The 13,010-nt window shown below is 41.1% G+C and overlaps 1 protein-coding gene across 1 annotated transcript; it reads left to right on the forward strand.

The window, feature by feature from the left end:
* The first annotated feature begins 5,683 nt into the window (after positions 1 to 5,683).
* On the forward strand, positions 5,684 to 12,664 carry tekt3 (tektin 3). The gene is made up of 8 exons (XM_079334029.1): positions 5,684 to 6,805; positions 7,614 to 8,209; positions 9,672 to 9,755; positions 9,855 to 9,925; positions 10,052 to 10,195; positions 10,951 to 11,173; positions 11,951 to 12,105; positions 12,416 to 12,664. The coding sequence occupies exons 2-8, from the start codon at positions 7,637 to 7,639 to the stop codon at positions 12,630 to 12,632; spliced, it is 1,467 nt and encodes a 488-aa protein (XP_079190155.1). The 5' UTR covers positions 5,684 to 6,805; positions 7,614 to 7,636; the 3' UTR covers positions 12,633 to 12,664.
* The last annotated feature ends 346 nt before the right edge of the window (positions 12,665 to 13,010 follow it).

Genomic DNA, 13,010 nt, shown 5'->3' on the forward strand with positions numbered 1-13,010 from the left:
TTTAACTCTTCAGCTCTGATGCTCAATGCAGTTTGCACCTCAGCTGGTTAAGCATACATCAGCTAACACCCTGACTCCTGAGTGACACCAACGTGAGGAATTTTAGATCCTTTCCACATGATTAAAGCTCCAGATATTTCTCTGAAAATTACTGCCATGATTATGAGTCAACCATCTGAGTTTTCATTCATGTTTCCTTCCTGTCATGCCTAGATGACAAGCACAAGCTACATTTTCCCTAATTTGGGGTGGAGGTCTGCGTGTGACAGCACACACACACACACACACACTCACACACACACGCCTAGGGTGAATAATTCAACTCCTGAGTCAGCATGGAAACATTAGACCTCCCTCCCCTTTATAAACTTTTGGCTGAAAATAGCTAGAATTACAAGCACCAGGCCAGCTATGTCAAAGCAAGTGCGTAACTAAAGTTACAGATACTTGGACTGACTAGCAAACCATGTATGTATTCTTTCAAAACAACACATTAAAGAGCCTTCCAAGGCTATGGAGAGACAAATAAATTGACATATCTAACAAGCACTCGAATGGATGTGGTAATGGAAAGCAATTATTTTGCTGCTATATTCAGTTACCTTTTTGCCAGAATGATTTCTGTCAGAAGCAAGGGTTTTGCCAATCCCCCATGAGTCATGCCTTCCAACACTAAGAAATCATGACTTCATAAAGAGAAGCTCCCTTTGGTAGTGTGCTACCCAGCAGGTGCAGTGTAACACCAAGGACTGCCCGCCATAGGTACCGTCTACACAACAATCACAAGGTGTTTCAAGCAAGAAAGTTGGGCTTTGTCAATGGTTTGAGTTGATGCGGTTGGAATTCAGATACGAGGTAGAAAAATGAAGTAAATGTAAAAGCACAAAAAGACTGCTCAATCAAAACTTCGGTGGGAAACATTTCTAATACGGCGACTACTAATATGGGCTACTAATTTCTAATATGGGCTTTATAATGCTTCTTTAGAAACCAATAAGCCTACCTCCATGGTTGGAATAGATAGGTTTTTCGGACATTTTTGCTCAGATCCTTCTCCACAGCATGTGGCACCAAACCCGTGCATCTTTGGCATAATCTTGCTTTGGGTGACAGTTTAACAGGCAGAAATTCTAGTCACTGTTGCCCCTCCTGTGCTGCCCTGGTCTGCCCTCTCCTCCGCTCTGCTGCTCGCCACACAGTGACTCCAGTGGAATGTGATGACCATGGACTGGACAAAGCCCTGCATTCATGGCCCCTAGTCCCACTCTGGAGGTTTGCGACTGGGAGCCTTGATCACAGAGTGGGGGGTGGCCAGAGTCCATCCACCCCTTGCTTGTCCTGTCAGACATCCTGACAGAACATCATTGCCCACCCCTGCGCCACGACTACATGTCCGCCATATCATCCGCACACCTTTGTCTGCTGCATTTCATTTGTGGTTTTCCTGCAATATAGATCCCTTTCACATCAAACAAAGCCATAAAAAGAATGCTGTCATTGAATGTTTATTTTATCCTTCTAGATGTCTCAATACAAACCAACTAAACATGTTTCCTGTGCCTGTGGATGGTCTGAAAATTAAATGCATTAGGTATGATGTAACTGGAAGAAAGACAATAATGATATCTGAGCTTTCAAAATATAACAGGAAGTAGAAGAAGAAGCCAAATTTATCCTATAACATCTGTTATCAACTAGCACCGTCCGTTTGGCACAAAAGCGTGAGATATTTCAAACAAGGGTTCAGTAGAGGTTGATTGCTGTAATTTGAAGAAGAAAATGAAGGAATGTAAGATCTGTGTGCAAGAAAGCTTCAGCTGTGTTGTTGATTCAGAGAGAACACTTAAGACCAGAGTTAGAACTAACATCAACAAAGCCATACATAACCATTATCATGCCGCCTGCACGATGGTCTGTGCGTCTCTACTTTCTGTATAAGTGTCACATACAGTATCCATTTGCTTCCTTTGTGTAGGTTGTATAATAGGGTCCATACAGTTCTCTGTGCCTCTGAGGCTTTCCCCCTAAACATCGAAACATCAAACTGAACAACAGCAGTTACTATGCAACCAAACATAAACATGCACAAGGTCTCCAAGCATTTTAACGAGTTCTTATTGCAAAGCAACATCTTTATCTTTGACAGACATAAGTGACAACTGTGCACTGACAAAAACAATGTGTGTAGAGACATATTAACATAGATATCATCTAATCCCTTAGAAAAAAACTATAACCAGTGTTTCCAAAGCCCTATTCTTTTGTACCACTGGGCGCTAAAGTTTTCCAACAACATTGCACTGGGTAAAAAGTTCCTTTGGTTACCCTGATCCTCTGATTTAAAAAAAAATATATATATATTTTAGGTGTTAAAAGCAATTCCTCAATTGGATTATGTTCCCAACATTCTGTTTTGCATGAAATAGGATTGATGAACAGGCTGTTGCCAAAGTACCTTTCCATTGGAGTTACAAAAACAATTAAAATGTCACTTATTATTTTAATCATTATTTAATTAAAAAAAATGGCTGAAAATAATCTGTCTGGAACTAAGTACAGTAACTACCAATATCAAGTCAACTCTAAGAGATGTATTAAACCACAGGTGTCAAACTCCAGTCCTGGAGGGCCGGCTTCCTCAGACTTTTAGATGTCTCCTTGCTCTAACACACCTTCTTTAAAACAATGTGTTGTCATTAAGCTCTGCAGAAGCCTGATAACGAGTCACTCATTGGATGCAGCTGCGTCCAAGCAGGGAGACATCTAACAGTCTGAGGAAGCCGGCCCTCCAGGACTGGAGTTTGACGCCCCTGCATTAAACCATTTGTAATCAATCAACAAAGTTCACCTTTTTACATGAGAAGTTCTGAATGTTAAATTACACTGTCATTAATGTTATTGACACGGATAGAGTAAAAAATGAATTACAGTGTGTATCAAAGGACAGAACCCGCCTTTGCGTTCACAATTGTTGTTGTATTGCTTCTGCATTTTTTCTCCACCTCTGCAAGTAATTGCTTAGATTTTATCATGCGCCCATTTGGTCAAATTTGCTCAGGACCACGCATACTTTTTTACCACTGAAAATAAGAGAGTTTCACTGAAACTGCGGACTACCATTCAGCTGCGTTTCCAGAGGGGTGCTGAGGGGTTGGCATAGGTGCTTGACAGAGGTTGGTCTTGTGTTAAACTTAACTCTTTGGTTTCTAAATGTGTCTCTGTATGAATGTATGTATGAAAGCGATGGTCCTCCAGGTGGGTCGCCCAGGTTCGAGTCCCACCTGTGGCTCCTTTCCCGCATGTCGTTCCCACTCTCACGCTCCAGGATTTCTGACTCCAGAGTCCTGTTTCTACAATAAAGCCACAAAAGTAGCCCCTAACCAAATCTTACAAGAAAAAAAATCAGCAACCCAGAGTAAAAAAAAAAGTGTGGGCACGCCCCTGCTTACATTATATAAAGGTTACTGTATGTATGATGGGGAGAAGGGCATCATGGCTTTAAGAGTATACAGTCGGACCACACGCATGGCCCTCTCAAACAACTGCTAATGACCTGACAAGAGCCCAAGAGGCTCCTGTAATTTTCCCATCTGGATGCACCATTACCTCAGTGGGGGACCTCTAATACTGTCATCAGATTTAATGGTTGATTTCCTCTTCTGTGTTCCTCTTCAGGTGTGGCCACCCTCCTCACAGCCTGCTCCATCCACTATTCATGAGAGAAAACTGATGCCTTGATAATGACCTCTCTGCATGGACAAAGAGATAAAGGTCTGGTTTGCACATTGAACTGTAAAGTTAGAGAGCAAAGCAAAGCTCCGAGCCACTTCTGATAGCAGAGCTTAAAAAAAGAGGAAGCTGTGGTGTGACCAGCGGGTTGGATTAAGCAGGAAGCTTGCCAGGTTTACATAGAAGGGGGCGGGTGGAGGGGGGGGGGGGGGGGGGGGGGGGGGTTGGGCTGGTGGAGAGGTTGAAGAAGTGAAAACATCGGGGGCTGGAGGGGGGGAACAGACAAGGACTTGTTTTCACTGGGTGTGACTGTTTAGAAAACATTCTGACCTTCTCTTCTTGTCAGTTCTTACACCTGATTAGCTGAAAGGTCATCGGTGAAAAGTGAAGGCCGTGTCAAGACCTAAAGGAACTCTTTCCTGTGTGTCTCGCTTTATAGCTACAGCTAGAAATGACATAATCGTTGGCATTGTAGTTCGGATCAGTGTGGTAATAATCTCCTTGAAAAAACAGATAACCTTAGGTTGTGATGTCTTAACTTAATGGTGTCAACAGACCAGATGATGATGCTGAATGTTTGAACAGGCAGTCTTTGTTTTGCTGCCGGTTCTGATTTTTTCAGAGCAGTTCATATCTTTAGGTTGCACTCAGTCGAAAGTTTTTGCTTCCTGGTGGTTTAGTCAAGGCTGCAGACGGCTTGCGTTTATTCTCCAAAGTCCATTGAAGGTCTGGATTTTGATATGGGTTTGCATGTGAAATATATGCAAAGTTAAAAGCCTGAACTCCTTACTTAGTACATGTAGTTAATTGCAGTTGCCTTATTAGGGGACAACACTGCTACTTGGTTAAAACTAATCTGCAGTTTTGGAGTGATGAAGTATGTAAATGCAAGTTCGTGCAGGTATTCATTTTGGAAATAAAAGGGATATGATTAAAATGTGGAAAGTGTTAAGTAATTTGTCCTACTTTGTCCTTAATAAATCCATGACAGCAGCAGTACATCATTTAATTCTTCTCTTCTGTCCAAATGTGAGCGCCTTCCACAACTTTAAACGCAGATTTAAGCACTAAACCTCTCTGCCAAACCACATGACATAAATTACAGACCCTGTGATACTTTTCTTTTCCTGCTTGGGTTACTTTTCATCCTTAAACTATGTAATTTAACTGCTAAATGGCTACAAAACAATCCGGAAAAGGAATCAATTCTTTGAAATTCTGCAGTTCAGTAACTAAAAAGTTCTTATTTATTGTGTTTTCATTCCTACAAGCATTGCAGCCTTCACTTCAATGTCACTGTGCTCTAAGTGGAGTGGACAGCATGCTTGCTCCCTCAAGCATTTCCACTATGCAGTAATTCACAACATACTCCCATGCGCCACAAGGCAGGAGTATATATAGGCCCCTCTTACATTTCCCTCACGTTCTGGAGGCCAGAGGGGAGATGGACTGAGGGGAGCTACTCCAGCAGACACTCGCAGCTCAATCCATGAGATGAGTTATATACAAGGGTTGGCTTTACATGCTTTTTTTTTGGGGGGGGGGGGGTATTTATAGCGGCTGAGGTCAGGGAGGCAGTGGCATGCAGGGTGGCCTTCTTCAACCGAGCCATGTTAAGTGATGCTGAGGCTGCAGGGGTGGAGCAATGGCATTTCATTCCATTCTAAATCCAAACCTCCATGTTTATGACAATAACAGTCCGGCCATAAGCAGGGAAATAGTTCCCTAGTGGACACTTTGAAGTCTCCACCAGACAGCGCCCTTGTGAAAAATTGACACTGAAGCTATTTCATGGCAAAAAGCGTGAGGCTGTGGGAAATCACAAGGCTATCATTAGAGATCTTAAGATAATATGAAATTAAGTTACAAGAAAGATGTAAAAGATGTAGTCATTTACATTTTGGACTAGTTTTCTGGGCAATAAGGATGATCTGACTCAAGGGATCGTTGCTGGACCATTGTGTAACACAGCTCAGAGCATAGCACTGGACCTCACCCACACTAAGTGGTACTTCAGAGGAAATTGAAGTATCATAGAGAGCTGGTCCGACTATAGCTCACTGGTGTGAAGTTTGATAAACAGCCAAGGAAGAAATTGTTAGATGCTTATTTAGCTCTGCTCAGCTGTCATAATGACAAAAGACCTTATAAGTGAGGGATGTAGGCACCAAACTGTTTTAATCAATAGGATTACAATTACAACACATAAACAAGCTGCACAAGCAACCATTTGTGTATGTTTAGTTTACTCAGAATGATGTGATGGATACACACCAGCTGAGTAACCCTTGGCTACCGCTTGGCTTGGGTCCGTAGTGGAAACCAGGCTATCATCTGTCCAGCCCTACCCTCTCTCGGACAGATCAGTGTAAAGGATCCTCATTTAGAATAGTAGGTAACACAACGCAGATTGTTATTCAGTGCTGCAGGGGTTTGTGTGGACTCTTCCTGTGGCATGAATCATTAAACAGGAGAGTGTAATCTATACAGACACATGCTTCTCAGGGTTAAGGGGAGCTACCTGATGCTGCTTCTGTTATGAAGACAAAGCTCAGATTGCTCAACTTTTAACAAGGAATTTGAACTGAAGATGAACTTTTATACCAATGCAATAATGTTGTCACGTAACTTTCTTTTTGTTTGTTTTATCTTGAGCTGTGATGGGGAGAAAAGTAGAGAACGAGAAAAATCTATCTATCATATCAAAAGTTAAAAGTGAATGTATCGTTTGGTACATTAAAATGTTCAGCACCTAAACCATAAAGACATTATTTACTGTAATAATTTCTCAAACAAAGTTATAGCACCTGGTTACTGTCAATCAGAAATCCCAGTGGGTGTCTCAGTAACCCATGGCAACTGCTTCTGTGTCAACAGAAATCTTGGACTGGCCTAGCTCCTGCGGTCTGGCTCTTTGCTCAGCCATTGGCTGGCTGAATGAATGACTTGCAAATGCATAATGCATGTCAATTTACCTTTAGAGCATTCTTGAGCTCATTTCCAGGTAAGCACAGCAAAGAAGTTGTCTGCCTGCTTCGGGACTCTGAGCATCCAAAGAAAAGCTCTGAACATCTTGGTAAGACAATATTTGTTCCTTTTTTGATGCTCTTTAATGTGAAGATTACCTTTATACAACAAGGAGCCTTAGAAGTGTATATAATAACTACAATGATTCTTTCAAAACATTGAGTAAAGGGTTTTTTATAATAAATCTTTAAATAGAGCTCAACAGTGACGCCCACTTATTTGGCGATTCTGGAAGTAGTTTTTCTAATCCAAATACTACACTGACATTTCAGAAAATCCAAACCTCAATATTTTTAGTACTGGAACCAAGAATGTTGAACTACAGTAAACTTCAGTAGTGGCAGTCAACATTTGCAAGGGCAGTTACTACTTCCATTTGGAACAGCGGGCTAGATGAGTCAGATTCTGTGACACTCTGGGATTGTGGGTCACGTCCGGAACTCACTGTTTTATTTTTCACGGAAATGATCCTTGTTTACAGGGAACAAGTTGGCATAGAGACAAGAGTGCTGCTTTGTCCACAGGGGGTGCCAAAATTGACACAATCCAAAAATCCTCAAATGAGCTTTAACCTTTATTTAGGCATGGTGTCTTATTATTTAGAAAGCGGTTATGTCAGCTGCAGAAATACAAAGTTATTGACGGGGTAATCAGTTGGCAGAGCTTAAATCCTCAAGACAAGAAGTGCAAAAGTGGAAAAAAGGGAGTGAGATTTAAAAACAATGTTTACAAAGCTTACAAGCTTTTGTAAGCATAATTGAAATCCCTAAGAAGAATCAAGCGATGCAGTTTCTTATTCTGCTATTATTGTATTTTGTAATAGACTGTTTTCTAAAGTTATTTTATGCATTTTCCAGATACACCTTGACTGGAATCCAAAATGGAGCTAATTGGATCTACTTTGACAGCTACATATGCTCGTCCAAAAACCAGCCACTTCCTCCCAGCCATCTCCACCATGGCATCCAGCTATCGCAACACCCAGCCTGCCTTGGCCATGAACCAAAGTGCTAACCTGTGGAGGACCAGCAGCTATTACAAGAACAGCAACACTGTCCCAACTCCCTCTTCTTCCATGATGCGAGAGAATTTGGATTTGGTTCGAGCCAAGACCATGTTCTACCCTTCCAACAGGACAGTGCTTTCAACTCGTTACACTCCTGATGACTGGTACAGGTCCAACCAAAGCAACTACAGGGAGTCCGAGTCATCTAGGAATAGCGCAGAAAGACTACGTAGAGACACAATCAGGCTGATGCAGGATAAGGAGCAACAGACTAGACGGACTCAGGAGAATACCAGTAAAAACATTGGGGAGCGGCTCAATGATATTGTCTTCTGGAAGTCGGAGTTAAGTCATGAGATTGACAACATGGTGACAGAGATAGCAGCCCTTGCAGAGGTCAAGAGGAGGCTGGAGAGAGCTTTGGCAGAGACAGAGGGGCCCCTACAGGTAAGGAACAAGGAATATGCTTGAATTAGTACAGGTCTTACCTTGAATTTGTTGTAATATGAATTACAAGTTATTACTGGATCAATCAGCAGGAACTACTACTACTACTATTACTATTCTCCTAGGACAAGCTCTGAAATCGTAATACCCTTGTCAAGCCTTTGTTCAGTGCTCTCATATTATCATTTACACATATCGTGTCTCAATTTGTGGTGAAACAATTTGGACTAATGTTGGTTTGGTTATAGCAACATTATCCAAATATTAATTTGGTCACTTCAGTGTCTTGTTAAAGTGGCACTGATCGTTTGTGTCACCTACAAAGAGTCAACTTGATATCGCTTCAGATCTGATGACACATGCTTCTTGTTAGGCTAAGATCATGTGGCAACCAGTTTCTCAGAGACTTCTAGAGGTAACTGAAACTGGAGAATGCAGCAAATACATTACTGTGACCATACAGGAACCCTTTTACCTAGGCACTGTACTTACAACACTGTGTTTGTGGACTACATTCAGGGAAGTTAAATGTGTGAATGCTAAAATCAACTGACCCAAACAAGTGACTGTATATAATTATGGACAACACATATCTGTCTCCGTCTCCTTCCATTTTACATTGAAGTCAAAGTACCCCACTGACAGGCATTGCCATATTGCCCTGAAGACATCGTTTGGAGCCAAGACATGGACCCATGAAGAGGCCACAATTCAGACCCTGCCCCTTATGCTGACCAAAGCACACATCTGACTTACAAATAGACCCTGAAAGACCCCTCAGGGCAGTACATTCCACAGCAGAAAGGGCTCTTTCTATAAAAGTTATTTTTGTGTCAACTTTTGCCTGCAACGGACAGATGTAGAGAGGAGGAAAAATGTTGAGGCAGGAATGGGGGTGAAATGCATAATAGGGCTGCAGGTAGATTTTAACCCCTCATATCGAACCAACTATGATGACAAAACATATTTGAAAGTATTTGACATGTATTTCAATTTAAAAATGTGTCAAATGTCCCATCTGTTAACATGGAAGTGGCGGGGTTATGACCTATGCTGCAGCCAGTCAGCAGGAAGGGCACTAAATCTTTTGGCTTCACTTGTCAGTGCTGTGCTGTCCATTCTTTATATAGTATATGCCACCTGTTCTTTAGCCTTTCTGTCCCATAATACACTTTCAGTTCAATGTACACATTTTCCAGTGTGTTATTGCAGTAGGTAATTTTACAGATCTTTTAAACCACCAAGTTGGTAGCTCCACTGAAGTTGTCTTAGTACTGTTGATGTTTGATGTTGATGTTAATGATAATGCAACTTAATACCAATTTCTAAATGTCTACAGCAGACTATCTCTTGCTGTGTGTTTCATTTGCGAAAGCATCAAAACCCACAAAATGTGAACCTAAATGATGCTCATGATAGACCGGTCTTTAACTTGTTTGAATGGTATTCCTTCTTTCAACAGGTATCTCAAGAGTGTTTGTACCACAGAGAGAAGCGAATGTCCATCGATCTGGTACATGACGATGTGGAGAAGGACCTCATTAGGGTAACATAAAAGCAGCAGTGTCAGTATATGCAAAAGTGACGTCAAGTTAAGATCAATAAATAATCCCACTGTATATCTATTTATGCATGCTGCAACAAGGAAGTGGAAGTCATCAAGTCCTGTCAGGAGAGGATGAGGCGGCATCTGGACAGAGCCATCGCTCAGCTGGCGTCAGTCAAAAAAAAAAAAAAAAAAAAAACAGTCAATAAAATATACTTTAACAGAGATTATATGACTTGAAATGTGATGTCATTTCGATAAATTTCCTTTTGGCATTGCTTTGTTGGGTTACACAGGTCAAACAGAGCTGCCCAGCATGAATTGGAAAGGGACATAAGTGACAAAGTGACAGCTCAGAGGATCGATGGCAGGTGCCACCATCTGAGGAACACATCAGACGGTATCGGCTACTACAGAGGGATTGAAAGACTTGACCCTTCGTGAGTTAAATTCCTGACTGCTCTGTTTCACCACATCATACAGCTGTTAACAATTTCTCCTATTTGTTTGAACTGCTTGGTATACAAGACTGGGATGTTCAGTGTAATTGTCAGACTTTCATAGCCTTTAAAAGTCAACATGGTTGTCTGCTGCCCTACTTTGACCCTAAACTAGGTCTTAACATATTAAATTAGTTTGCTGCCATGTGAGCAATGCTGATGCATCCAATAAAAAGATACTATGAAAGTTATTACAATACATCTTGAAAGGGGACATTAGTTTATGTACCAAATGTTGTAGCCGTTATTCAATAGATGTTTAGACATTTTCCCTCTGAAGCACAAATGTGAATCTCTGCATGAAGCTTGTGGAATGTCAGGGGATTGCCAAAGTCATTGGGGTTCATCCTCTGGGAGCCATGAATGGATGATAGGAATCTATTTAAAAAACGTCCATTTTATTTGAAAATGTCCCTTTGTTTATGCCTTCTTGAGGTTGTTGCAGTAGTAGTACTGTAATAGTACGGAAAATAACTTATTCCAGTGCACATAAGAGAATGATAACAACAATTAAGACTTGATTGGAGATAATGCTAATCCAATAGTTTAACCCAAGTCAGCACAAATGATAAAAATGTTTATTTTTCTGTCTTTCCTACAGATTGTAAAAAGACAAATGATGAATCTACTTTCAAAAACCTTGAGTTTCTACAATCAATCATACCAACTACCAACTGTTTTTGTCCCTTTGTCAGGCTTTCTCTGCCAGACTCGTGGTCCAGATTCACTGATGACAACATCCTGCACTCCCAGAGCGAGCGAGCTACTTCCCATAAGCTCAGGGACGAGATAGAAATTCTCCTCAACGCCACGTCCAACGAAATGTGGAACCAGTTCAACAACGTCAACGTAGCCTTCACAAACCGCATGTCAGAAACTGCTGATGCTAAGAACAGCCTGCAGACACACCTCGCAAAGGTCATTCCTTTACTTTACTTCCTTTATCCAATGTCATAAGTCTTCATAGTGATGGATCCCATTCACTCTCTTCCATCAATTTGCTACTAAATCTTCTATTAGAGGTTCAAACTTTAATACAAACAATACAAATGTGTGATTTTAAACACAATCTGCCAACAATGTTAAGTATGTAAGATCATATACATCTTTATTGTCTACGAAAGGGTCTGGGACATTTGAGCTGTTCATTGTGGATTATGTGCATATTAACTGTACAGCATTCCTGTCAAAAGAAAGGAAGAGTTATAGAGTCCTCTTTTATTGCTTGTGCCATATTCTACACTGGATCCCATTGTTCTTGGGTTAACTGTAAGGGGGTTAGACTCTGAATTCACTTCAGCTGTTGGATGGGTTTGAACATTGACAGCAGCTGTGATAAGAGGCACACAGTCCTTAATAAACCACAGGCCTTGTCCATTTTAAGGGGTCATGATTCGCAGGAATTAAATTACATCAAATGAGTTTGGACAGAGCACGCCACTGTGCTGCACAGTCTATAGCTGATTCCAAGCTTGAAATGTGCAGGTTATTTTTGTTTTGTTTTACCTTTTCTGCAATTCTTCTTTTAAGATCCCAATGTTTTTTTTCTTGTCAAGTGTCTCTCTCAACTTTATTTCATCCATAGTAGCTAAGTTGTTGTTTTCATGATTGAACCACTCAGTTTTTACTACAATGAGTTGACAACATTTTATTGTTGTTTTCTGTTTTTTCCCCTGTATCGATCGCTTCATCCAGACCCTGCAGGAGATCTTCCAGACTGAGATGTTGATTGAGACTCTGAAGAAGGCCTTAAGAGATAAAGAGTGTCCCTTGAAAGTTGCCCAAACCAGGCTTGAGGAGAGGACCCGAAGGCCCAATGTGGAGCTCTGCAGAGACAACCCTCACCACAGGTACTAAAGCTTTTCAGCAAGTATTACCATTGGGTAATGTTTACATTGAAAACGGTCCTTAACCAAATTATTCAACTCAATGGTTTGAGTCTGTATTGTCATTTGTGCAAGACAACAAAACAGTAAAGCATCTGCTTGAAGCATCTCGTCCACATTTTGACTATTACTGGACAGTTGTCCATTGCACTGATTTATGCTTAATTGTTGACTTGTAGACATTTTACAATGTTTAAGTTTAAATCTCTCTACAAAGTGGCTTGAAGTATACCAATTTGTTCCCCAAACATAACCCATATCCTTCTATGTTTAGACTTGTGAGTGAGGTGAGAGAGATCGAGGATACCATCCAGAAGCTCCAGGAGAGGCTGATGGAGGCTGAAAATGCTCTGCAGATTCTGGTCAAAACCAAAGTGACCCTGGAGCATGACCTTTCCATCAAGGCCAACTCGCTCTTCATAGAGCAGGAGAAATGCATGAGCATGCGCAAGAGCTTTCCTAGCATGCCCCGTCTGGTGGGCTACACGTAAATAAAGTCTTTACAGATGGAGCCTAGGAGAACCAAAACAGACATTTTGACTTTATTCATGTATTTGAAGTGATAAAGAAAGAAATACAGTGTGTTGGGATTCCATAACTACGTTTTTGTTTTTGCACTACACTGGCAAATGCCCCTTTAGCTCATGTGACTGTAATCACCAAACAAATATCTGGGATAAGCGGGTTAACTACAGGCTCAAGAGGAAGACAAACACACCAATTCTTAAAGGTTTATCAGAATTGTTAATGAAGGTGACCTGAATTTTTCACACAATAATCACACCTTTCATGGTGTCAAGATTCTCGATTGCTGTCACCAAACCGACTGCACAGAACACAAAAGTAATTTCAGACATGCTCTGTAATCC

The sequence above is a fragment of the Symphodus melops genome, assembly GCF_947650265.1.
Source record: "Symphodus melops genome assembly, chromosome: 21".
Taxonomy (NCBI): Eukaryota; Metazoa; Chordata; class Actinopteri; order Labriformes; family Labridae; genus Symphodus; species Symphodus melops.

Bases quoted from the DNA above. Each gene is read 5' to 3' on its own strand.
- tekt3 (XM_079334029.1), top strand. From the start codon at position 7,637: ATGGAGCTAATTGGATCTACTTTGACAGCTACATATGCTCGTCCAAAA. The intron at 8,210-9,671 runs GTAAGGAACAAG...TTCTTTCAACAG, and splicing joins AGACAGAGGGGCCCCTACAG to GTATCTCAAGAGTGTTTGTA. The intron at 12,106-12,415 runs GTACTAAAGCTT...TTCTATGTTTAG, and splicing joins AGAGACAACCCTCACCACAG to ACTTGTGAGTGAGGTGAGAG.